The sequence below is a fragment of the Aythya ferina genome (genome assembly GCF_964211825.1).
Source record: "Aythya ferina genome assembly, chromosome: 4".
NCBI classification, from domain to species: Eukaryota; Metazoa; Chordata; class Aves; order Anseriformes; family Anatidae; genus Aythya; species Aythya ferina.
The window spans coordinates 50,995,399-51,020,279 of record NC_140300.1 but is presented as its reverse complement, the minus strand read 5'-3'; the positions used below and the strand labels follow the sequence as shown (position 1 = coordinate 51,020,279).

The 24,881-nt window shown below is 39.4% G+C and overlaps 1 protein-coding gene across 1 annotated transcript in view; it reads left to right on the top strand.

Annotated features, from left to right (window-relative positions):
- Window positions 1-24,881, top strand: part of SH3RF1 (SH3 domain containing ring finger 1) — an 86,686-nt gene that overhangs the window by 40,886 nt on the left and 20,919 nt on the right. Inside the window, exons 3-6 of the mRNA XM_084518333.1 lie at window positions 6,295-6,570; window positions 7,913-8,008; window positions 18,525-18,827; window positions 19,696-19,806. Of these exons, the coding sequence (XP_084374459.1) occupies window positions 6,295-6,570; window positions 7,913-8,008; window positions 18,525-18,827; window positions 19,696-19,806 (786 nt within the window). The remainder of the gene's footprint in view (window positions 1-6,294; window positions 6,571-7,912; window positions 8,009-18,524; window positions 18,828-19,695; window positions 19,807-24,881) is intronic.

Below are 24,881 nucleotides of genomic sequence, written 5' to 3'. Positions count from 1 at the left end.
CAAGAACACAGGTATTGCACAGAAAGCGACTAGGCTAAGTGCCTTTGGGAAGCTTTGTAAATGTCCCTTTCTAACCTTTCATGTTATTAGTCTGATTGTTTCGGCCTTAAGGCAACATTTTTAAATTCCTTTCATTCTCCTGTATTCCAGCTTTTAATTTCAAAACACCTTTGTGGGAGACAGTTTCTCATACCTATATTAAACAACCTTGTATTTATTTCTTGACATCAGACAATAAAAAATGCCAAAATATTTTCTTCTATGTATGCTAAAAGCAGTTAAGGCAGATGAAGCAAAAATGGCTTTCGTAAACCAACTCTGTCACTTTGAGCTGGCCACTGGTAATTTACCTCAAAACAACGTACAAGAATTAAGTGAGGAGAAATGCAACCCTCCTATTACAAAATGCAGGGTTTTCCTGAGCCAATCTTGTGAAGTTCTGCCGAAATTTGCCAAGAGCAAAGTTAACTGATAAAGGCCTGGAAAGACTTGGGTAGTCAAAGGGCTCTAGGAGTGCTCGCAACTCCAGGCTGTTAGCTGGCTGAAACTTGGAAGTTCAAGTCCTTTTACTTTAATAGTATTTTGGTATGTCACACGCTATGACGTCTAGAGGTAGTATTGCTGTTAATTAGCAGGTATTCGCATTAGTACAGATAAAAAAAAATGTGATCTCTGATAGTTAGCTAGTAGCAGTGAAGCTTTGCAAGTCTACAAAATAGATTTTAACTTGATTGTTAAATTAAATAATTGTAAAAATACTGGTCAGTTCCTTCATTTACCGAGAATCGATTTTTTTCCTGATTGCAGTTGTTTAGTTTTTTGAAAAGAATAACAAATATGTTGATGCAGTTGTGCTTTATGAAAAAAAAAGGGGGGGGGGACTGGGATAAAAAAGTAATCTTGCTTCAAAATTGTTATGTAGGTCACTGATAAATTGCACATGGGTGGATTTCTGAGGTAATCTGGCCAGCTAATGTTCTCTCAATGTTATTTATTTAAAAGAGCAACTTTTACTAAAATTAAAAACTGCACCAAGTCACAGCTAACTGTACTTAAACATGCCAGTTTCAAACAACTACAAATCTTGTTACTGTTTTAAGTCAAATGTGTGGTTATTTTGTAGGTATGCTAAGAACAAGAAGATCTAGTACAGCTATATCGTTAGAAGCTAGTGGAAATGGATATACTTACCCACATTAACATCACCTACTTCCCTAATCTAAGGAGCTGTCACAGAAAAAAGTGAACTGTCAGATAGTGTCTCAGTATATTCAGGAGAGCAATAGTAATTTACATCATGTGATGCCAAAGGTTTGTTTTTATGGTTACTACAGCATGCTGGCAACCTGATAGAGCCTCCTCATAGAAGTAATCTCACATTTTTATCATTCATATGGCAGGTACCTCAGAAGCTCTATAAATAGAAATTATTACATTTGTACTCATGACCTTTGCAATCTTCCAAGAAAGTTGTAATGGTGAAAGTATGTAAAATTGATTTAATTACTAATTTAGTGTTGAATGCAGGTTAATAATACTACACTTTAGCCTCTTGGAGCACATCTGACCTTGTTTGTATCATTCCTTAGATTAGCAAAAAAAAAAAAAAAGGCAAAAAAGGCAAGGAGCAGCTTTTAATGTTCTTCTTGGGTTATGGAGACACTTCATGTTCTGGAACACAAAAAGAAATGGGAAGATGTAGTTTAAAATATTAAACCTCTAGGTTGTTGTGTTCTGTAAAACTGAGTACCTGATTTGTTCTGGTGACAGCAGTACATGTATGACTTACAGAAGGGAGCGTGTTTCCTTTGCTTAGAAGGAAATCCTACTGAAGGAAACATTAATGTAAGCAGTTTAAGAAGGTTTTCAGCAAAGTGTTCACATAAGCTTTGTCCTACAATACATGAAAATTTTAAGCACAGCTACAGTAAGAACAAAGGAGGCTGAAACGAAGAAAATAGCTCTGCAAACCGGACAGATCAGGTGGCTTTAAATCAAGACTCAGAAACAGGTGTTGGAGCCAGCTTAGATGAAAGAGACATGAAAAAAATGTAGGTATGACATGGGATGATCTGCAGATAGGGCTGAGCAGCTTGGTAAAGGCCAAACAAGGTAAGAGAAGAAAAATACATATTTAAAAAAAAAAAAAAAAAAAGTGATTGAAAGATCTGAGTCAGAAGATCAACAAGATGAAGGAGAATGAACAAGAAGATTAAAAGGGACAATATGTTGTCGTTGAAAAGGTTTTTTTGAATAGGAGTCAGAAGATGAGATCTTGGGTATGCCTGCACGTACTGCAGAAGGTACATGCAGAGAGCTCGCCTGACCCAAATCTGCCTTGCCAACCCACTGGCTGCTATAGTTCCTGCAGCATATTAACAAACACCTCTCTTATGTAAAGGCAGTTTGTGCTGGCAACCAAGTGTGTCTTACAATACTGGTTCTTAAGGCAAAAAATGTTATACTGATAAAGGCACCTTGATAGCACTGAAGTTATTGTACTTAAAATTGCTGTGTAATTGGAGATTTTCAGGAATCATTGATTTCTCATCTTGTGCTGGTGATTAGTGACTTAGTTTGGTTGAGGAACTCCATGGAAATGCAAGTAAAAATAGAAGAAAAATCATTTTTCTGTCTTGACCTGTAATAGAATTGCAAATAATTGACGATTATTAAAGATCCTTTTACAACACAGATCAAAATGATAGTAACTCCCAGTTTTAGACTTTCTCTAAGGAAAGGCAGAGGTAATTTTGGAAGGCTGGGCATAAAAGCTGCTGCTGAGCTGTCTGAGCAGGCCAGTGTTTGTGGAGGATGATAGGCTTTGGTTTTGCATCTAGGCAGTTTCAGAAAGCTTTTCTGTCTGTCCAGTGCTCAGTAAAAAGCCTGCGTGCTCCTTTGAAGACACTCAGTGTCTGGGAATCTCAAACAGCTGAAAGCTGAGCAGGTAACACGGGTGAATTCAGCTGGCTGATGCGAGAACCCAGGGCACGTCCCAGCAGCAGCCGCAGCGGGATGGGACGACGTGCCTGCAGGAGTGCGGAGCCCAGTGGCAGCGCCACGGTGGGAGGCTGGGACGAGGCCAGGAGGCGGCTGCCCCGCTACCTGCTGAATTCGTTTCCGTGGTGGCAGCAGGAGGGGAGGTGGTAGTTTTTGCTCCTTCAGCTTGCGCTGGTTGTCCAAGTGAAATAAGTTACGCAACGAGCACTGTTTTATGCCAGTGTAAGCACATTTATGCTTGGGCCTCTGCCACAGAAACTTCTTTTTAAAAGGAAATCAGATCTCGTGTTTCTGTGCAGGCATAAGTTTCTCTTGGCTTAAGCTCATGAAACATACATACAGTTGTCCATTAAAAAGTAAAAGGAAAGCTAGAAAGAAGGTGACTAAAGAGAACGTATAAATCCAAAGAGAACTGCACAGGAGATCTGTAGGTTTCTAAGACAAAATATCTGGATGGGGAGAAGAAATACAGGGAAATCTAAGAAATCCCAGCCTCATATATAAATGGATGCATATGCTCTTTTTGATATTCTTGTTCAGCTGTTGGTTTTGATGTCACTGTATGTTATTTTCTGTAAAGGGGTCTTTGGATGTATATCCATGCCTTAGCTAAAACTGAATTTAAACAGTTTGCATTTAAGCATTAGCATTAGAAATCTGAATATTTGTTATTGCATGAGGACGACTGAGGAAATAATTTTAAGAAACCTATTTTGCATGATGTCTTTCTGGGTTTTAAATTTTCATTTCCTAAAATGGTTGGTTTTTTTGTCTGTTCTTTGGTTGCTTCCTCAAAGAGCCCCAGGGTGAATGGCAGCTGCAAACCTCAGGATAGAGTGCAAAGTTTTTCTTCCAAAGCCTTCCTTTCATGTTTAGCCAAGCGAGAGACGGGGAGTGAACTGTAAACTCTGGCTCAGCGTTATCGTCGCGGCCTGCCCTCCTGGTGAGCAGGCGGAGGGGCAGAGGGGAGGCTGCTGAGCGTGGCGGCCGAGAGCTGCGACCACCAGGCCCCTGAGGGCTGCCCGGGCAGGCCACGCATGTACAGGGCACGGTGGTGGGCCGTAACCCACCCCAGCCTTCCCCTTTTATCCTTTGCCTGCTGCAGAAGGAAAAGGCATTCTCCTGCTTTCTCTCCCAAGTCATTTAACCCTTTTCTCCTTAATTGTTGGTAACCTGGCTGAGAACAAGTGCAGATCCTTTGACAGGATCTGTTCCACTCACACTCCTGTCTTGTTTTGGTTTTGTTTGCATCTCCAAAAAGGGATTTTTTTCTGACCATATTTCAGAATACAGAGCTACTCTTTAAGCTCTTCCCTGGTACAGGGACACAGGTGGCTTTCTCTGGGGACCACCGGGTGAGCGCCCAGGGACAGCCCTGGTGACAACCTTGGCACAAGAGAGAAAGGAAATTGTCTTGTCATAGCTGTAAGTGCTCGGAGCCCTCTTTCTACCAGGTAGCTCTTTGGATTGTAATCGTTGAAGTGCAGAAGGATTCTTGTAGTTTGTTTATTTTTATTTGGGGGGGAAATGGATAAGCAAGTGGTGCTTCCTCTGTTATATAGAGGCATGCTTCTTTCGTGGCTCTGAATTTCCCCTTTGGTCAGTCAGAGCCTACAAACTCTAGTTGATATCTTAGTCATTTTCCCCATCTGGGCTCATAAAGTGTGCCATTGCTGTTTATAATGTGTGCCAATGCCAACAAGTGTGATCGTGAAGAAAAGTACTGTTTGAATCAGTCTGAAGATCACCAGATTTTGCGAATATTTGTATGAATACTAATAATATAATAGTTTTAGTGCCTATGCTGGCTGCGCTAGAATGAACTGTGGTTTGCCTGTGTTCATGTGTAAATCATACTCATCTGTACCTTTGTGTGTGTATGTGTGTATATATATGAATAAATATATGTATAATTCCTTTGACATTTTGGTATAGAAAGAAAACTATTAAATAAGCTAATCTTTAAGATATCACTTACTTGTTCATGAAATTATTATGATTATAAAGCCATGCACAAAAATTAAAGGTACCCAGAGAAATGGGATTATATTGAAAGACAGAATTGTAAGTGGTAAATATGAAATAAATTATGAAGTACTCTGCCTTCTGACTAATGACACAGTCTCTTAAGTGGTAATTCCTTCTGAGAATTTTCTTACATTGCATACCTCCTGAGATATTGCGTGTTCAACTTCAATTTACAATCTGTTGTGGTAGAAAACATGAGAGGAGAGATGTATCATGGCGTAGACCATGGTGAATAATACTGCCAATGTTGAAATTCATTACAATTTATCTTTTCTGTATGGGATTGCATTAAAGATGTAAAATGCTGTGCTGTAGTTGAAATAAATGTTGTCTTTGTTACGGAAAAGCTGTGTTGGTAAGGGAAGTTACTGCTGTTTACATCATTAAAGGGTTGAGCTCCCCTCTAAATACTTAAATTTGGAGAAAGAAGAGTTTTGAAAGAACAAGCCCTAATACTGGAGTTGTAGAGGCTCACTCTTTAAGGAAGGATGACACTGTATTATTTTGTAATGTTTCTGACATGCATTCAAGAGCAGCACTAATGACCTATAGTTTTAAGTTATTATAGAGGAATCAAAAGAAAACCCAAGGATACAAACCTTCAACTGGTTTTATTCAGTAATTCTTTTTGCCATGTTTGAAGAATAAATAAATAAAAGGGGTTGTTCCAGGATGAAATCTCTCACCTTTAATCAAGTGAGATTTGTTTTTCAGGCTGGAAAACACCTCCCTTATGTCCTCATGCTCCTCATTAATAAGGAAGCAAGACAGGCAGAAAACATGCCCCAAAGGTTGTACAGCAAATTTGTTATTCTGATGCTGCATTTTCTTGCAGAATTCTTCTGTCGGCTCTCTCAAGTGGTCAGAATACTTCTCAGTAGTCTGTTGTTTTTTTTTTTTCCCAGTAATGTGTTGCTGTTTTTTTGCTTCTTTTTAATATTGAACTGATAAGCTTAGTGAATTTGTATGTAAGAGTTAAAATATAATGCTCTTTATTTTGCTTCTTTGGTGTTTCAATATTGCAGCATTACTGGAAATCATGAAATTTAGAGGAAAATGATAATTAAGACTGTACAGAACTGAAGCTCTTCCTATATGTTTAGGTAAAACCAGTAGAATTGCTACAGTGAAATAATTATATTATGTATAATTTTACTATGAATTCTTATACATCAGCATGCATAGTCCCCCAAATAATGCAATATAACTTCAGTTTAGTAATGTTTACCTAATTCTAGCAATCTTTTCTTTTTTCCTTTTCTTTAGGGTGTACCTCAGTTACCATGTGCCAAAGCATTGTACAACTATGAGGGAAAAGAACCTGGAGATCTTAAGTTCAGTAAAGGAGACATCATCATTTTGCGTCGACAGGTGGATGAAAATTGGTATCATGGAGAAGTCAATGGCATCCATGGCTTTTTTCCTACCAACTTTGTTCAGATTATTAAACCTTTACCTCAACCTCCGCCTCAGTGCAAAGCACTTTATGACTTTGAAGTAAAAGACAAGGAAGCAGATAAAGACTGTTTACCATTTGCAAAGGTAAAAACTGAATAAAAATAGTATTTTCTTTTAATAATTTCATTCGCTTGGATACGAAATAATAAGAGTTCAGTAGTCTTGTCTGTTTTTAATGGATCTGTACAAATATGAAAAGGGGAGATAATTCCATATGTATTTCTCACTTGTAGATTAGTTTCACCTTCCTTTTCTTTCTGAGTTACATACAGTTTCTCTGAGGCTTTATTTTTGAGAATACAGTTTTTCATAATTACAGGAATAGCAGTCTTAATTTCTGAGAAATAATCTATGTTATGAATTAAGTGTTCCATCTTCTAAAGAAACGCTCACTTAAAATTGTCAGAAATTGGTGCTAATTTTTAGCTTTGTGTTTAGTAAGTGACATTTTTAGGCTCCAGATACTAAATACAAAGTACTACTGAATTTTGTTGTTCCATAATATAACTAATTGCCTTTTGGAAAACATGACATTTCTTCTTACATTGTTGTAATTAATTTTCTATCTTGCAAAGCACAAAATGATGCTGAGTTTTAACAAGTATTGGAACTGTTCCTTTTTTGGTTTGTGATTCTTTAGTTTATGAAATTGCATAAAAATGCTTCAAGATAAATGTGAGCCAATCACATTTTTGCACTTACTTATTAAAAATGGAAAGGATGGGTAAAATTTTAAAAGCGACAAGTTTTATCTCCTTTCCTGAAGTTAGGACAAGTGCATATATGAAACCTAGCTAATTGGCATTGGCTTGCATGTTTTGGTTAGATTGTTGGCTGTTTCTTTTTTTTTTTTTTTTTTTTTTTGATATACAGTCTTGCTTGAGTGGGCATCTGTTTCCACATGCTTTAACTTACCTATGAAGTAAATGTGTAACTCAGTATAGCAATGTTTAATATGCCTATGAAACTTTATAAATGTAATGTTCTCAAAATCGTATCTAAAATCAAAAGTTCAATATGTATCTGAAAGAAGTCATACTACTTACCAGTGTTCTTATCTATTTAAGTTGAAGAGCAACACCTAGGGAAGTTTGGGTAAAGAGTCTGCTGAGACGTAAAAAAAATTGAGGTTCTGTTGATTAATGACAGGACTTAAAAGTGGGGCTGATAGAGTACAACAGGCTGAACATGACAAGAAGTCTGTTATGAAGGACAAAGTCAAATGGCTATGGTTGGCTGTGGATGGTTAGCTGACCTCCAACAAAATGAACTTCAAACCCAAGAGCAGCATGTTTGTGTTACGGAGTGCCTTCTCTGCGGTACTTGTCCACATACTGCCTTCTCTGATTACCCGTGCATTATGGAGGGAAATTTAATTAGAAGTTTAATTAGAGCTGGGAGACATAATCACTGCATGTTCACACAGGATGATGTTCTGACTGTAATACGTCGAGTGGATGAAAACTGGGCAGAAGGAATGCTGGCTGACAAGATAGGAATATTTCCAATCTCATATGTTGAGGTGAGTACAGTTGGGCTATTGGTAAGGTTGTGCCCACGGTGTATTTCATCTTATGAAAGCAAACTCTTGCAGTTACTTGATAGTATTTTTAAAATAATGGTACTATTGATGATTCTAAAATAACCTGAGATATAAATAATTTTAGACCTAGAATAATCTGTGTGCTTAGTTAGGGAAAGTTCATGACCTCAGCTGCTGAACAAGTGATTTTTATTTAGCTATTTGATACGTATTTTCATCAAATGAAATTGGAATCAAAGTACTTGGAGACAGTCACTGCATTTTCTTGTTAGTACTGTGAGTCACGCAGTCAATCACAAACCACACTTAACTACAAAATGAAAGCCATCAGTAAGTCTGCGAAATAGTAATTTTTGCACTGTCCCTAATACCTGCCTCTCAAAACCAAATGAGCATAGCTAGAAAGTTAGAGAATATAGGCTGTTAAGCAAGTAAAGCATCAAACTTCACATCAAACAGACTGTTAGATAAAATGCTCTGTATAATCCTGGATTTCTCAAATCTGATATGACAACTTGCAGTGAGAGGTAGTGCTTGAGAAAGTTTCCCTTGCCTTTTAGGGTTTCACATCGAAAACTATTTATCTTCTATATAGAAATAAGTGATTAAGACCAGAATCTACAGCTGCAGCAATAGTTATTGTAGTTGGCATTACATAAAGATACAGAGGCTTGGAATACTGTTTGTCTTTTTCTGCTAGGTATGCTATGGACACATGGTAAGATGGAGTTCTTGCACTGAGGAGATTCTATTTAAATAAATGTAACAAAGATGAAAGGAAGTACTTTCACATTAGAGGTGGGATGAGAAATACCTGCTTCAGGTCACAGGAGAAATGTGTAACCATACTAAGTGTTAAGTCAGGTGTTCGATTCCTGAACACCCTGATGAGATGGTGAGGTTTTTATAAAAAGTTTTCAAACGGTATAGAAAACTCTTGTTTTCTATATGATGTGTAATGATTTTTATAGGTTGGCTTAAAGGTCTGTATACCTGGGGACAGAAAATTTCATACAACTTAAAAATAAACAGAATAGTTATAATAATAAAACACACACAAAACCATAAAGGTTTCAACTTATTCAGTCCAATTCTGTCTTCAATTTAAGAAGCTTTCAAAAGATGAACGAAGTTTTTGCCTCTGGCTGTTAATTCCTATCTCCTTGCAGTTAACTGCCCCTTCAATTCAGACAGTACAGCATTTTCCTGGTGCTTCTTTTAAATAAATCACTTAACTTAGCCAAGTCAGAAAAAATCCTTCCCTAGGGCTGCCATTTGGGCTAACTATTTAGCTAACACCTCAGTTTCCATTTATATAAAAGTTTGCAAAATGGAGATTTCCTGTTAAAAACACACAATTTATCTTAAAATGGTAGTCACAAAATGTATTTCACTGTTGAAATTTTCAGACAAATTCCATCAACTAAGAAAATGTATCTTCAACAAACCTTTTTAGAGTAGGCATGAACACTTTTATACACATTCTCAAATCCTCAATAATACAGTGTGGGAAATCTAGAGAAATAAATATACCCAAAGGGATACTTCAGATCAGATAAGTGTGTTCTGTTTTTTTTTCCCCAGCACATACTGAACTGAAACAGTTGCTGTAGTGAAGAGCAGTGATACATACCAAAAACCAAAATGAATTTTGAAATGTCTGTTTTCTGAGATTATATAATTATTGTCCTTGAAAATATGCAGGCAGTTGATGTAAACAATTAAACCATTCATAGACACTAAACAATTAAACCACTAATGACACTAAAAACTAAAGTAATTCATATTTTTTAGGTATTCCAGTATGGTATTTTTAGTTATATTTTGCAACCCTGTAACTGTTACCTGTTTTTGTCATAATGACAGCTGCATCTTTGCCCTGTGCATGTCAGTCCACTAATTTTGTTTATGTGTTGTTGTTTTTTTAATGTCAGGCAGTAGCTGCATTTACTGGAGATTTTAGTGTCTGAAGTCATTAACTTTAAAACGAGGACAGCTTGTTCTGTTTATTCTGTGATATGTATGTCTGATAGTTAAAATGTTTCTTGTACTGTGAGGTCACTGAGTAAAACTTCAGGTATGTTGAAGTCCATGAAAAATTCTAAATGACTATGTTTGAAGGCAACTTTTTACCTGGAAGAATATTTAATCATTGCAGTGATTGCCAGTCTATTATTTTAGATCACTTTGTTTTATTATATTTGTGATAGTAATAAAAGCTAGGACTGAAAACATTTTGAGAAATATCTTAATAGTGATTGCATTAAGAGTATAATTTGTTAACTGACTCACAGACCATTATGTCTTTATCTGTAGACACATGGCACTGTGAAATAATTACTTCTCTCTGCAAGTGAAAAATAAATTATGCAAAACATTGAAAAAAAATGTTTTATATGAGGGAAAACTGCTAAAACAAACAAACAAAAAAGCTTTTTAGCTTTATTAGAGCAAGTCCTGATTAATATTATCTAAATTACTAGACTTGACTGATGGAATTTCAACACATTTGCATTAAAAGTGAGTCAGCCAAGTTCTTGCACAGTGACAAAAGTAAATGCAGGGAGTACAGAAACTGTACAATTAATTTCATGAGTCGTTTATCTCTTAACAAAAAATAAGAACTAAACAGATTTTTTCAAAATAGAATGCAGCTTGGGGTAGAATATAAATTTCTTAGAACCGCAAATTTGACGCTTTGATGTGGTTTAACACTTAGTAAACACACTCAAAATCTAAAACCTATTTGAATTATTGCAAGTCATTCAGCACTTTTAACAATTAGAAAAATATGAACATCTAGAATTGAAAAATGAAAGACTAGGTAAGAGAAATCACTTTTCAATCAAAATGTCAGTAGAAAATAATGACAGCTCTTGTTTTTCAAAGTTAATGTGAACAGCGAGGAAACATCTTTGTATTAATCCATGTCCCCTAGTGTTATTTGCAACCAGTCTTTCAGAAATACAGGAAAGTATTTTCTTCCGTATCTTGAATGTTCATCATTGTAGATTTTTAAGTTCATTGTCAGTTTATGCTGCTGCATCCATCACTTAATGTTACATTTTCATCAATGGGAAAATAAGATTTTATGTACCTACTGTGTCAGGGTTTTTTTTTTGTCAGCATCTCTTCTAGTACCAAACAGGAGTGTTTGTACTGGAGTGCAACACTCCAGTAGTATTAGATTATGTGAGCTAATTTTAAATACTTTTGTAGCAATAACAACTTGGAAGAATAAGATTAAGCCTTTTATGAAAACTTTTCTTTTTGCCTGCCCACACTTTAAAACAGAAAAATATGGAAAAAGTGAATATTTTATATTATGCTTAAAACCAGTTTGTTAGTTTTGAGTAAAAAATCGTAGTCTCATTCACGCTATATTTGAATGTCATAATATCAATGTTCTCATCTAATGACAATTTCAGAATGTCACAGTTTTGATTAATTTCCCAATCAAAAATGGCAATACTGAACTACTGAGTTTGTTTCATAAATTAATGTAGATGCAGCTGTGCTCAGGATCTGTTCAGGTTTTGCAAAACAATTCTTCTGATGGTTTATGTTTGTTCTGAAACCTTAACTGCAAAGCTGAATTTAGGTTTCTTATCTACCACCTGTCCTCCAGGATGATGCTTAGCAAGAAACAGTAATGTCAGATAAGGGCAATGTTTGCCTAAGTTCCGATTGCAATCTGCTCCTTTGTTTCAAAATATAAAGGTGAAAGTCAAATGCAGTCTAGGAATTCGTATTTGACTAATAATAGTGCTGGTGATGTGGAAAAATAGCTCCTCGACAGATGATGATGGAGTAAAATTTCATAAATAAAAATTTTGGATGAAGATGAATAGAAAGATTATTTGAGGGAGGAGGTAGTAGTTTCATTTAATTTCAGAAAGTGATGATATTTGAATTCCATCTGTCTCCATGTGAGTGAAAAATACCAGAATGCATTTGCTAAATAAGTGCAGTAAAGCACAACGATAAGGGGCTTAGAAGTAGGTCTTTCGTGGTAGTCTAGTTGGTAATTTCTCCAGACAGCTGCAAGCAGGCGGAAGGTTGCCTGTTGGCCTAGACCCCTCAAGGAGCACTGAGCTGACTCCATATTGTTCCCATTTGGGATGTTGGTCTATTTCTTGGGTTTCTATGTGGAGGGGAATTGGGTTTCAGGCTACCTGATACAGTAAAAAATAAAATAAAATTGTTAATTAAAAAAAAAAAAAAAAGAATAAAAATATGTGAAGGTAAAAGTTAAGCTTCAATTTAGAGGTGTTTTTTCAGGAAAACCTCTGACATGGAAAATATGGAAATAGATAAAGGGACATTTGCAGCAGAAAGAAATGCTGTATTCAGACACTTCATAGTAGGAACAGCATTACCATCATGACCTGGAGTGGTGGCTAGCCATTTCTTTGGAAAATGTGTGCAAATTCTTAATTTCTTAATGAAGAGCTGAAGTGCACTCTGCAAAATACTGTTCAGTACTCCTGTCCTCGAGTTGTTTCTGCAAAAAGGCCAGTCATCAGCTCATGTCTGTGGTTAGGTTGCATGCTACTGTCCTGTGCTTGTTTTTTTTTTCCATAAGAAAGCTCAGTATGTTGCTTATATTTGAATCAATCCCATGAGTAAGCCTTAACTTTTCCCTAATATGTTGTTTGCTGTATAGAATAGTCAGATTCTGCAGGCACTGCTAGTTTCAGGAGGTAAACAAACATATTGAGGTATATCAGGTACCTTGGGATGCTCTTAGTAGTGTGGCTTTTTTTTTTCCACACTCTTGGGAGATCCTTTAGCTTTTCTGATTAGGTAATTCATAGAAGTGAGTACTGTTTTTCTTTCTGTGATCAGACAATTTGTGAACAGACTGTTAAACTGGTGTTAGAGAGTAGACAGATAATAACAGAAGTGGATGTGGCCAGTGTATAAGACAATGTGGAATGTACAAATTCTCAGGAAGGGCATGAAGAATTTCGGTCAGAAGAATAAAATGTCTACAAGTACAAAACGTATAAAATGATTAGTCTTTGAAAAACCTACCAGTTCTTCCATGGTGAAAGGTAGGATGCTGACAGAATAAGTAGCAGAATAGTCTTTTTTTGATCATATTTTCTACTTGTTTTATATCCTTCAACTTGCTGTTGGTGGTCTGTGTTGAAATGACTTTTCACTAGTCTGTCAAAAGTAGGTATGCTCTAAATTTAAAATTTAATTAATCTTGATCAAAATAATGGGTTTGCAAATTAGTTAGAGAAAACTGCATGGTGATGCCTTATGTTCTACACAAATGGTACAAAAATATTTTGCTTGTATGATTCATGTCCAGTGGGAGGAAAATCTAGTGTCTAGGTTTTACTTAGGAATATTTACTACTGTGACATTGTCCTCTACCATTCTTCCTTTCAGTTGCATTTTAAAGGGCCAATAATAAGAACATATAGGAAACATTTCTGTGTTCTCATCTTCATATCTGTTTTAATATCCTCCTTTATGTCCCTCTTCCACTGCATTGTATTGTAGGTTCTTTTTCCTCTTTAAGGCCTTCCATAATTTAAATTTTCCTGCTTCGATGTCCTAGCAGGTTTTTATGTCAGCTTCTCATTGTTCAGTAATTCCCATTTTGATCCTTGTTTGTCTATTTCTCGTGTGTATGTGTGTGCAATTTCCTTCCAGATCTCCGCATTTAAATAAATGGTTCTCCAGTGGTATTTATTTTCTGTGTTTATATACGTATTCTTTAATATTTTGTACTGCTTTATATTATCCACTTGTTACATTTTCTGATTTCTGAGGATGAGTATAAACTGTTGACATTTCTATGAGACACACTTACATCAATACTACATTGATACTATCGCAATTAATAATGTGTAACTTGTGTAGTAAAGTTTTGTTGGGTTAAAATACTTCTTTGAAACTCCTTATGAGCATAGTAGGTCTTAAGACTCGTGGAAAAGCAGTTAACATAAATAGAAGAAATAACATGCTGAAGAATGGAAATACTGTTTCCACAGTTGCTAATTTCATTCTTTCTTTGTAATATTCTTGAAAAAAGTTTTTTTCCCTTCATTATTGGTGCAATTATCAAGTAACGGTTATATTTATTGGTACACATTAATATGTACAGAAAACTGGTGCTGGTGTTACATCTGAGGCGATCGGCTCTGGGGCAGATGTGTTCTGCAGTGGAGCAGGGGATCGAACAGGCAGGGCTACTTTTTCCAGCACCGAGCCCACTCCAGGGAGCCACCAGGACCCGGCAGCCCTCACGAGGGAGGTGAACGAGGCGAGAACGAGGCGTAGGCGGAGCCAGCAGCGCCCCCTCCCCGGCCGTTCATAAGCTGCCTCTAGGGAGCATGGTGACCAGGAGCGTGGTGACCAGGACAGGCAGTTAGGGTGTGGTGCGGCAGTTAGGGCGTGGCGTGGCAGAAGGGCGTGGCGTGGCAGTTCACGCAGGCAGGGTGAGTGGGGAGGGCATAGCGCTCCCCCCCCGCCCATACAAACACCTCCTTAACGGCGGTCTACCGCTAGCTCAGCTGCAATGGTGTACACCAGGCACAGTGTGCTCTCCAGGAAGTCTGTACACACCCAGACCGACTGCCCCCTCAAAACTGCGGCAGTTCAGGTCTCCGGGTGCAGGGAGTGCCTGAGCCTGTTGCTACCACCTGAGGGGGGCAGAGAGACTGTGTGCGTGAGGTGTGAGCAGGTGGACGACCTGGTCCAACTCGTGGCAGAACTCAAGGAGGAAGTCGAGAGGTTGAGGGATATCAGGGAGTGTGAGCATGAGATAGACTTGTGGAGCAACTCCCTGCACGGCCTGAAGGACAGGTGCCAGGGTGAGACACCCCAAATGGGGGTGGACCCCCAGCCCTGTTGCTGTCGGGCAGAGGCAGGGGGCCTAGGAGTTGAGGAGGAATGGAGACAGGTCCCTGCTCGACATTGCAGGTGATGCCCTCCCCCACCAGCCCCACCTTCCCAGGTGCCCTTACGCAACAGGTTTGAGGCCCTGGAGCTTGAGTGACAGGTAGCTGAGGAAGAGGTAGAAAGTCTTCCCAGGAGGATGCCTAGGGCGAGGAAGTCAACTCCACGCCTCAGGACTGCCTCCACCAGGACAGAAAGAAGGGTGATTGTTGTGGGCGACTCCCTTCTCAGGGGAACAGAGGGCCCTATTTGTCGGCCTGACCCTACCCGTAGGGAAGTCTGCTGCCTCCCTGGGGCCAGGGTCAGGGACATTGCCAGAAAGCTTCCCAGCCTGGTTCACCCCTCTAACTATTACCCTCTTTTGATAGTCCAGGCGGGCAGTGACAACATCGAAGAGAGAAGCCTCAAGGCTATCAAAAGAGACTTTAGGGGACTGAGTCGGTTAGTGGATGGAGCAGGAGTGCAGGTGGTGTTTTCATCCATCCCTACGGTGGCAGGGAGGGGTTCAGAGAGGACATGGAAAGCCCACCTGATTAACACGTGGCTCCGGGGCTGGTGCCAACGCAGAAATCTTGGGTTTTTTGATCATGGGGCACTTTACTCAGCACCTGGCCTGATGGCCGCAGACGGGTCCCTATCTTTTAGGGGAAAAAGGATCCTGGGCCAGGAGCTGGCAGGGCTCATTGAGAGGGCTTTAAACTAGGTAGGAAGGGGGATGGGACTGAAGCTAGGATTGTTGGGGCTGTGCCAGGGGTAACAATGGCAAGGCTGGGAGAGAAGGCAATGGCCCAACTGAAGTGCATCTACACTAATGCACGCAGCAGGGGTAACAAACAGGAGGAGCTGGAAGCCATCGTGCGGCAGGCAGGCTACGACTTGGTTGCCATCACGGAAAGGTGGTGGGACAACTCTCATGACTGGAGTGCTGCAGTGTCTGGCTATAGGCTCTTCAGAAGGGACAGGCAGCATGGAAGGGGTGGTGGTGTGGCTCTCTATATCAGAGAGAGTTTTGATGTCGCGGAACTTGAGGCTGGGAATGATAAGGTTGAGTCCCTATGGGTTAGGATCGGCGGGAAGGCCAACAAGGGAAGCATCCTGGTGGGGGTCTGTAATAGACCGCCGAACCAGGATGAGGAGACTGATGAGGAGTTCTACAGGCAGCTGACAAAAGTTGTGAAATCGTCAGCGCTTGTTCTCGTGGGGGACTTCAACTTCCCAGATATATCCTGGAAGCACAACACAGCCCAGAGAAAGCAGTCTAGGAGGTTTCTGGAGAGCGTGGAAGATAGCTTCCTGATGCAGCTGGTTAGTGAGCCTACCAGGGGAGGTGCCTCGCTAGACTTTCTCTTCACAAGCAGAGAAGGACTGGTGGGAGATGTGGTGGTTGGAAACTGTCTTGGGCAGAGTGACCATGAAATGGTAGAGTTCTCCATTCTTGGAGAAGCCAGGAAGGGGACCAGTAAAACTGCTGTCTTGGACTTCCATAGGGCTGACTTTGAACTGTTCAGGACACTGGTTGGTAGAGTCCCCTGGGAGGCGGTTCTGAAGGGCAGAGGAGTCCAGGAAGGCTGGGCGCTGTTCAAGAAGGAAATCTTAATGGCGCAGGAGCGGTCTGTCCCCAGGTGCCCAAAGATGAGCCAGCAGGTAAGAAGAGTGGCCTGGCTGAACAGAGAATTGTGGCTTGAGCTTAGGAGGAAAAAGAGGGTTTACAATCTTTGGAAAAGAGGGTGAGCCACTCGGGAGGACTATAAGGATGTTGCGAGGCAGTGCAGGGACAAAATTAGAAAGGCCAAAGCTCATCTGGAGCTCAATATGGCGACTGCTGTCAAAGACAACAAAAAATGTTTTTACAAATACATCAATGCAAAACGGAGGACTAAGGAGAATCTCCAGCCTTTACTGGATGCAGGAGGGAAGTTAGTTACGAAAGATGAGGAAAAGGCAGAGGTGCTTAATGCCTTCTTTGCTTCAGTCTTTAGCGGCAAAACCAGTTGCTCTCTGGATACCCAGTACCCTGAACTGGTGGAAGGGGATGGAGAGCAGAATGTGGCCTTCACTATCCATGAAGAAATGGTGGGCGACCTGCTACGGCACTTGGATGTACGCAATTCGATGAGGCCAGATGGGATCCACCCGATGATACTGAGAGAACTGGCAGAGGAGCTGGCCAAGCCGCTTTCCATCATTTATCAGCAGTCCTGGCTATTGGGGGAGGTCCCAGTGGACTGGTGGCTAGCAAACATGATGCCCTTCTACAAAAAGGCTCGGAGGGCAGACCCAGGAAACTTTAGACCTGTCAGTTTGACCTCAGTGCCAGGGAAACTCATGGAGCAGATTATCTTGAGTGTCATCACGCGGCACTTGCAGGGCAACCAGGTGATCAGGCCCAGTCAGGATGGGTTTAGGAAAGGCAGGTCCTGCTTGACGAACCTGATCTCTTTCTATGACAAAGTGATGTGCTTGGTGGATGAGGGAAAGGCTGTGGATGTTGTCTACCTTGACTTCAGCAAGGCTTTTGACACTGTTTTCCACTGCATTCTCTTCAAGAAACTGTCTGCTCCTGGTTTGGACTGGCGTACACTTCATTGGGTTAAAAGCTGGCTGGATAGCTGGGCCCAAAGAGTCGTGGTGAATGGAGTCAAATCCAGATGGAGGCCGGTCACTAGTGGTGTTCCCCAGGGCTTGGTACTGGGGTCAGTCCTCTTTAATATCTTTATCGATGATCTGAATGAGGGGATTGAGTGCACCCTCAGTAAGTTCGCAGATGACACCAAGTTAGGTGCGTGTGTCGATCTGCTCGAGGGTAGGAAAGCTCTGCAGGAGGATCTGGATAGGCTGCACCGATGGGCTGAGGCCAACTGCATGAAGTTCAACAAGGCCGAGTGCCGGGTCCTGCACCTGGGGCGCAATAACCCCAAGCAGAGCTACAGGCTGGGAGATGAATGGTTGGAGAGCTGCCAGGCAGAGAAGGACCTGGGAGTGATGGTGGATAGTCGGCTGAATATGAGCCAGCAGTGTGCTCAGGTGGCCAAGAAGGCCAACGGCATCCTGGCTTGCATAAGAAGCAGTGTGGCCAGCAGGGCTAGGGAAGTGATTGTCCCCCTGTACTCGGCTCTGGTGAGGCTGCACCTCGAGTACTGTGTTCAGTTTCGGGCCCCTCGCTACAAGAAAGACATCGAGGTGCTCGAGCGAGTCCAGAGAAGGGCAACAAAGCTGGTGAAGGGTCTGGAGAACAAGTCCTGTGAGGAGCAGCTGAGGGAGCTGGGCTTGTTCAGCCTGGAGAAGAGGAGGCTCAGGGGCAACCTTATTGCTCTCTATAGGTACATTAAAGGAGGCTGTAGTGAGGTGGGGGTTGGTCTATTCTCCCACAAACTGACTCAAAGCGTGTTGAGTTGATAGTTAAAAACTTAACTCTGTAATGACTAATTTTTAGGGTAGGTCAGTACGGCACATTTTTAAATTGCATAGTTTAGATTCAGCTATAATGAAAAATATAAAAGGAAAATATATTTTGGCTATCTTCGGGTGATTTTCTCAAAATCAAACTAATTATTAATGTGTGAATATTTTCTTGTAGTTTAACACAGCAGCCAAGCAGCTGATAGAATTGGATAAGCCCTCAGGTTCTGCTGTAGACTCCGGAGAAGGTACCTCTGGGGCAGCCCACAACAATTCAGTCCAAAAGCACACCGATACAAAGAAAAACACCAAAAAACGGCACTCTTTTACCTCCCTCACGATGTCCAACAAGTCTTCACAGTCCTCTCAGAATCGCCACTCAATGGAAATCAGTCCTCCTGTCCTCATCAGCTCCAGCAACCCAACCGCAGCAGCCCGCATAAGTGAGCTGACGGGACTTTCTTGTAGTGCCCCTTCTCAGGTAATTTACATTAAATTAAGTATAAATCGTCTGTATATTTTTTAATAACTATAAAGGCTTATGATCTTGTCCTGTTTACCCCAAATTATTTGTTACATATAAGTAATACTAGCATACACTTTCACAAAGCTCATCTTCCAACATGGAGAGTGTTTTAAGGGAGAAAAAAAACTCCTTAGAAATGCAGATATGATTATCTTGTAAACTTATTTTCACAGTTCTCAATGTCCAAAACATCAGAAATTGTAAAATCTTAGAATCTAGAGTGACTTGATTCATTTTCTTGTAAATTGAATATTGTACTGTATACTAATAAAGCATATGCAAATAAAAGTCAAATTTAACATGAAAATTACATACATTCCAGAAATGTACCACCTTAATATGATTGTGATAAGTAGAAGTATTTATCTGGCTTCATTTATTTGTTAGTCTCATGTTTTTTCAAGGCTGGTAATTACAAAGTTCAGGAGTTAGTGAACAATTGTCTGTTTCACATAAAGATTAAATTTGGGGAGTAGAAATGGTAATAGAGACAGAAGTGTGGAATTATTATACATGAACTAGTAAATATGTTTTATTTGCATGTCTTTGGGATCCAACTGACATTTATGGAAAAAAGAAAATGATTATAAGTGTTTCACATTGGTAGTTCAATATATCTCCAAAGTTTCTGAAACATCAGAAAATAATTTGCTGAAAAATGGTGAGCACTATGATCCAGTGTTGTTTGCACGAGTATCTAACCATAAATTATTTCTAAAGTTACGGACAGTAGAATGCCAGTGATTTTGACCATGAAGCTTTACAGCTGTGTCAAACTAATCAGAACTGACCCTGCTGTTGTGTTGTTTTCTTGTTTTGACAGGTTCATATTGGTACTACAGGGCTAATTGTGACTCCACCGCCTAGCAGCCCAGTCACAACAGGGCCTTCATTTACCTTCCCATCGGAAGTTACCTACCAAGCTGCTCTTGGTGTAAGTACCATTTAAGAAAACTCATCCTTTTATCTTTGGTCTGTACTGTCACTTTCATTCCAGAGATTTCACTGGATTCTTTCACTGATTTGAAATAACGAGTTTATGGTGATCATCTGTGTGATAGACAATAGTATAAACAATTACAGAAAAAACATTATTGATAAAATAATGCTTGAATCCTGTGATCCATATCCATTTCTCCATCTTTCCTCTGTGCAGTAAGCACAAGAAATACACATCCTTCAAGAACAGTAGTTCTTTTCAGCATGAGAAGGAAAGAGATTATCTTGGGGGAAGGTTAGGAGAAACAAGCAAGACCTTGAAAAACAAAAACAAACAAACAAACAAACAAAAAAAAAAAACAACCCACAACCAAAAAAAGTACAAGAACTTAGACCTTGGTTACCAGGTATTTTTGTCTTCCTTAACTCATTACTAGCAAGATTCTCTGAAATTTCAAAACTGTGCTTTCTTTAAACAAGCTTATTTTAGTTGTGTGTACCCTTGTTAGATAGTGGATGTATCAGACATGTCTAGGTTGGGTTCTTTGAAATCAATCTGAACAACTTGCAAATGGTCATCTTTTACAGGAAGGAATACACTGCTCTGCTACTTTCCTTGGACAAAGAAATTGTCATCAAAAAATGCAGGATTTAATTCCAAAAACAATGGATGTTTGTTTTGCTGTGTTTTTGGTGGACAGGCTCTGGAATGTCCTATATCATACTGCACTTTTCAAAGACTGACCTTAACTGCAGTCAAGAGCGTAGACACCAGTTTTCACAGATTTTAAAGGGAACTTCATGAATTCTTAGTTTGATAATATGAATTCTCTGAATTTGATACTTATCTCAAGTCCAAAAATTGTGTCCTTAACCTTTAAGGGGTGCCACGGTTAAATAATAATTTTCCAGTTAGTCTCCTTTAAATAAAAATTAAGAAAAAAAAAAAAAAAGCTTGAGGCTTGATTTGTTTAGGTGTCTAATTATCCTTGCAGCCTTTAAAGCAAGTAAAATGTGATGCTTAGCCTTGCTACTAAATTTCTCTAGGCTGGTTTTCAACTTTGAGCACTTGAATAATTTTACATAATTGTCTGTAAAATCAAAGGCAGAATTGTCTGCCTTCTGCTATCAATTTTTTGTTGTTTAATTAAAGGCTTAGGTGCGGCTTGGTCACAGCTGAGAGGTTTCATTTTGACCACTTCCTTTGGAACTCTTAAGTTACATTTCTCAGTCCTTCAACTTACGATGCTGTTAGTTTCTGAATTATTTCCAGTACTTTCTTCTGGCATGGTAAGTGCATTCCAGAATGAGGCACAGTACTACACGATCATTTGAAGTGGTGAGAATATTGATAGTGTGACCTTTTCACTTTTAGTCCATTAGTGTGACGGTTCCTATCTTGAGAATTTCCATGCATGGACTGAGTGTGGCACCAAGTTTTTGTTCAGCTACATATCCATGATGATCCCACAATTTTTTGTTGTCATCAGTGGTACAGTGATTGCTCTCATCCAAGTAAATATATTTCACCACGTATGTTCAGATGGACGAGCCTATTGACAAGTACACAGACAGTATGTTTGTGCTCTGTTTTACTGAGTAATCCAGGTTGTGCTGTAGCAATTCTTTGTCCTTTTATTGTTTATCACTCCTTCAGTCTGTGGATCGTCTGTGCAATCTTCCTGTTAAAGTTATTCTTGATCCAATTAATAATCTGCTTAGACTTGTATTTTAATGTCACAGAATGATTGAGCTTGGAAGGGACCTCTGGAGGTCATCTGGTCCAAACTCCCTGCTCAAGCAGGTTGCCCAGGACCATATCCAGATAGATTTTGAAGATCTCCAAGGACTCCTCAACCTTGCTGGGCAACCTGTTCCAGTGCTCAGTCACCTTCACAGAGAAAGAAAATTTCCTGAAGTTCAGATGGAGCCTTCTATGTTTTAGTTTGTCCCTACTGCTTCTGATCCTGTCACTGGGCACCGCCTGGCTTCATCTTTGTTGCATGCTCCCTTATATACACTGATAAGGTCCCTCCTGAGCCTTCTCTTTAGGTTGAACGGTCCCAGCTGCCTCAGCCTTTTGTCATAAGAGAGATGCACCAGTCCCTTAATTATCTTTGTGGTCCTTTGCTGGACTGTCCAGTATGTCCGTGTGTGGCCTGTATTGAGCAGAGGGGCAGGATCACCTCCTGTAACATGCAGGCAGCGCTTCTCATGCAGCCCAAGGTACCATTAGCCTTCTTTGCTGCAAGGTTACACTTCTGACTCATCTTCAACTTGGGTCCACCAGGACCCCCAAATCCTTTTCTTGTATCTGACATATACATCTAATACTGGAAACAATTAGCTGCTTACATACTGGCTCATGTAATCTTTTAGACTTCTTTCATCCTGTCCTTCAGAAAATACCTTCAAGCACTGAGCAAACAAAATAACTGTTGATATCATCTGTGCTGTTAGGCAAAATACAAGTCTAGTTAATGTATTTGCTGCAAACATCAAGTATTGATTTGATTTGTGGCCAAGATACTCAGTTTTGGAGAGGATGAGTTAGGCAGCATTCAAAGCATAATTTCAAGAGTTCTATCAGAAGTTTTTTTTATTATTATTATTCCTTTTAGTAACAAACAGTTTTGCTTGTTATTAAGAATCAGTAGTTCTTTCTTTGATGCCAGCATAGAAGAATACTTTATTTTGTTGGTGGTGCAAAGTCGTTAAAGCACCTCGGGTGCTTTAGTTGCATAAGCTTGTTCAAAAGCAATCTCACCATCAGTACCCATAGGGATGAAATTACAGTGCTAAATGCAACATGGATTGAAACTTTGCCACAGGATTGTCCTATATCCTGGAGTGATACTTTCTTTTTGTGATAACCAGGTTCTTGGTTATGTTTCCAATTAGGCATATAATTCCCATTGAGAAGCTGAATTATTCTCTGCCACCCTCTTTAAAAGTCAATAACCTTCTGTACATAATGTTCTGTTTCTTTTTGACTTGTTTGCAGCATGACTAAAATACAAGCTGGTGCTGGCAGCCCAGACTACAGTTAGGTGGTTCCTATGTTCTCTTACTATAGATGATATTAGATGATGCAATTTGTACTCATAGACTGTGAAGTGTGTCTTTAAATTCCCCCTTTTCACTTGCTTCATAAACTCATTTTAATTTTAGAAATCTGCAAAACAGCTTTGATAAACCAACAGTGAAGGTGATGTTCTTTCTCTCTAGATTTTTTTCCCCTCCAGAAATACCCTCCCTGACATTCTCAGCCTTAATGTTAAGCCACAGAACAATTGTGCTGTATTATACAATATACCAGTGGTTAGCTTGAGCCCTTTTGCTTTTGTGTTTTTTGCTTTTTTAAGTAAAAGCTCTCGCATTTCTCAAAGCTTATCCCTTTAGCTTTTCTCTACATTTCTGAGTACTATGCAAATGACAAGAGGGTTGGGATGGAATGGGGAGAGTTTCTCTTTAGCATGAATATGATTTAATTGGATCTTCTTCCTGTCGATTGTTCTGGCATTTATAACACTATTTAAAGTAACTGTTCTTTGAGAGCAAGCCATTCAATACTACCTTTTACTTCATGCCAAATTCAGATTAGGGGAGAAGAATCAATAAGAATTAGGAATGATGATGTTTTTTGTCAGATGGCCATATACACCATCTGCTGCTTGTGTCACATAAACAAATTTTTATTTGCATTGAGAAAACCTGTGATAATTTCTTTAGAAGTTTTATTTTACAGCAGCAGTTCTTTAAACAAGTTCTGTAGCCAGCAGCATGAATTCTTCTTTTGTGTTTTGAGGTTTGATTCTTTGAAATCGAAGAAGCTATGAACTGAGACAAACTTCTCACAGCTGAAGCTTTTGATTGTGATACTATCATTTAGTGTTCTCTGGGACTTCAAACCATAGCTTTGCCCTTAACGGGGGCATTAATTGGTCTTCTCTTCTCGGCTACTGGCATTTTTGAACCTTGTAGGTGCTTGGTATATTTGACATTCTTTATAAAATATAAATAGCAGATGTCAAGTTCAATAGTTGTTGGGCGAAAATATGCATGTACAATTAAGTCTCATTTACATTGGAGGAAATTCTTGGATGTAATTCATAAGGCAGTTATCTAATGGAGGAGATCTAGTTGCTATAGATTTTGCTGAAAAAAAATGTTAAAGGAAGTATGTGATTTGAGCCGTGGTATGGGAGAAACAGAGCTGAAATATACTACAGCAAAGTTAGAGTTGCATTCAAAACCAGCAGAAGAGAAACAGAATGCATCACCAACAGATAGCTTACCATCCTTTCTTTCTGCTTTTTACATCCTCTAAAGAAGGTTTTGGACTGTAGTTGACCCAGATATCCATATTTCTACTTCTTTAGATTGAATATGTTGACTTTGAAATGGTGTCATGATATGTGCACTTAACTAGCAAAAACAAGTGGTCTATATTTGGATGGTTTACATTAGCTTACATGTTGAAAGTTCCAAAAATTAAAAAAAAACCCTGATTGTTCTAGTCCTGTTTGTTCTCTTGCCTACACACAAAAAAATTACCCTTCTGTATTAAAGTACATGAGGTAGTCTGATTTATTAGTAATGAGGCACAAGCTGTGAGGGTTATAGTATACTGATGACTTTTAACTCTCTTTCATGTTGTTCCAGCTGATTCAATAGTGTAAGTCAGGAGGAGGTTTAAATAAGAACTGTCTGAGTTTTAACCAACAATAATTCAAATTAACTTTTGTAGGTAAGAGGAAGCAGCTGAAAGAAATGATGAGGTTTTATATGAGAGGCCTGCTCTTGATAACATATATTTATAGTTTAGGAATTTTGTTAAATATGAGCCTTAATTTGTTAGCCCTGAGGGGATTTTGCAAGTTGTATATTTTTTCCTAGACCTTGTGGGACTGACAGTTAATTAATGTTTTTTCCTACTGCTGTGCCTTTTGTTGTTCTTTGCGTGAGCTGATTATTGGTCTTCAGTTGACTGATACAGGAATGAAGGCTAATTATATTTCAGCTTAGTGGTACATATGAGTTTCTAGAGCACAGTTATAAGTACTATTT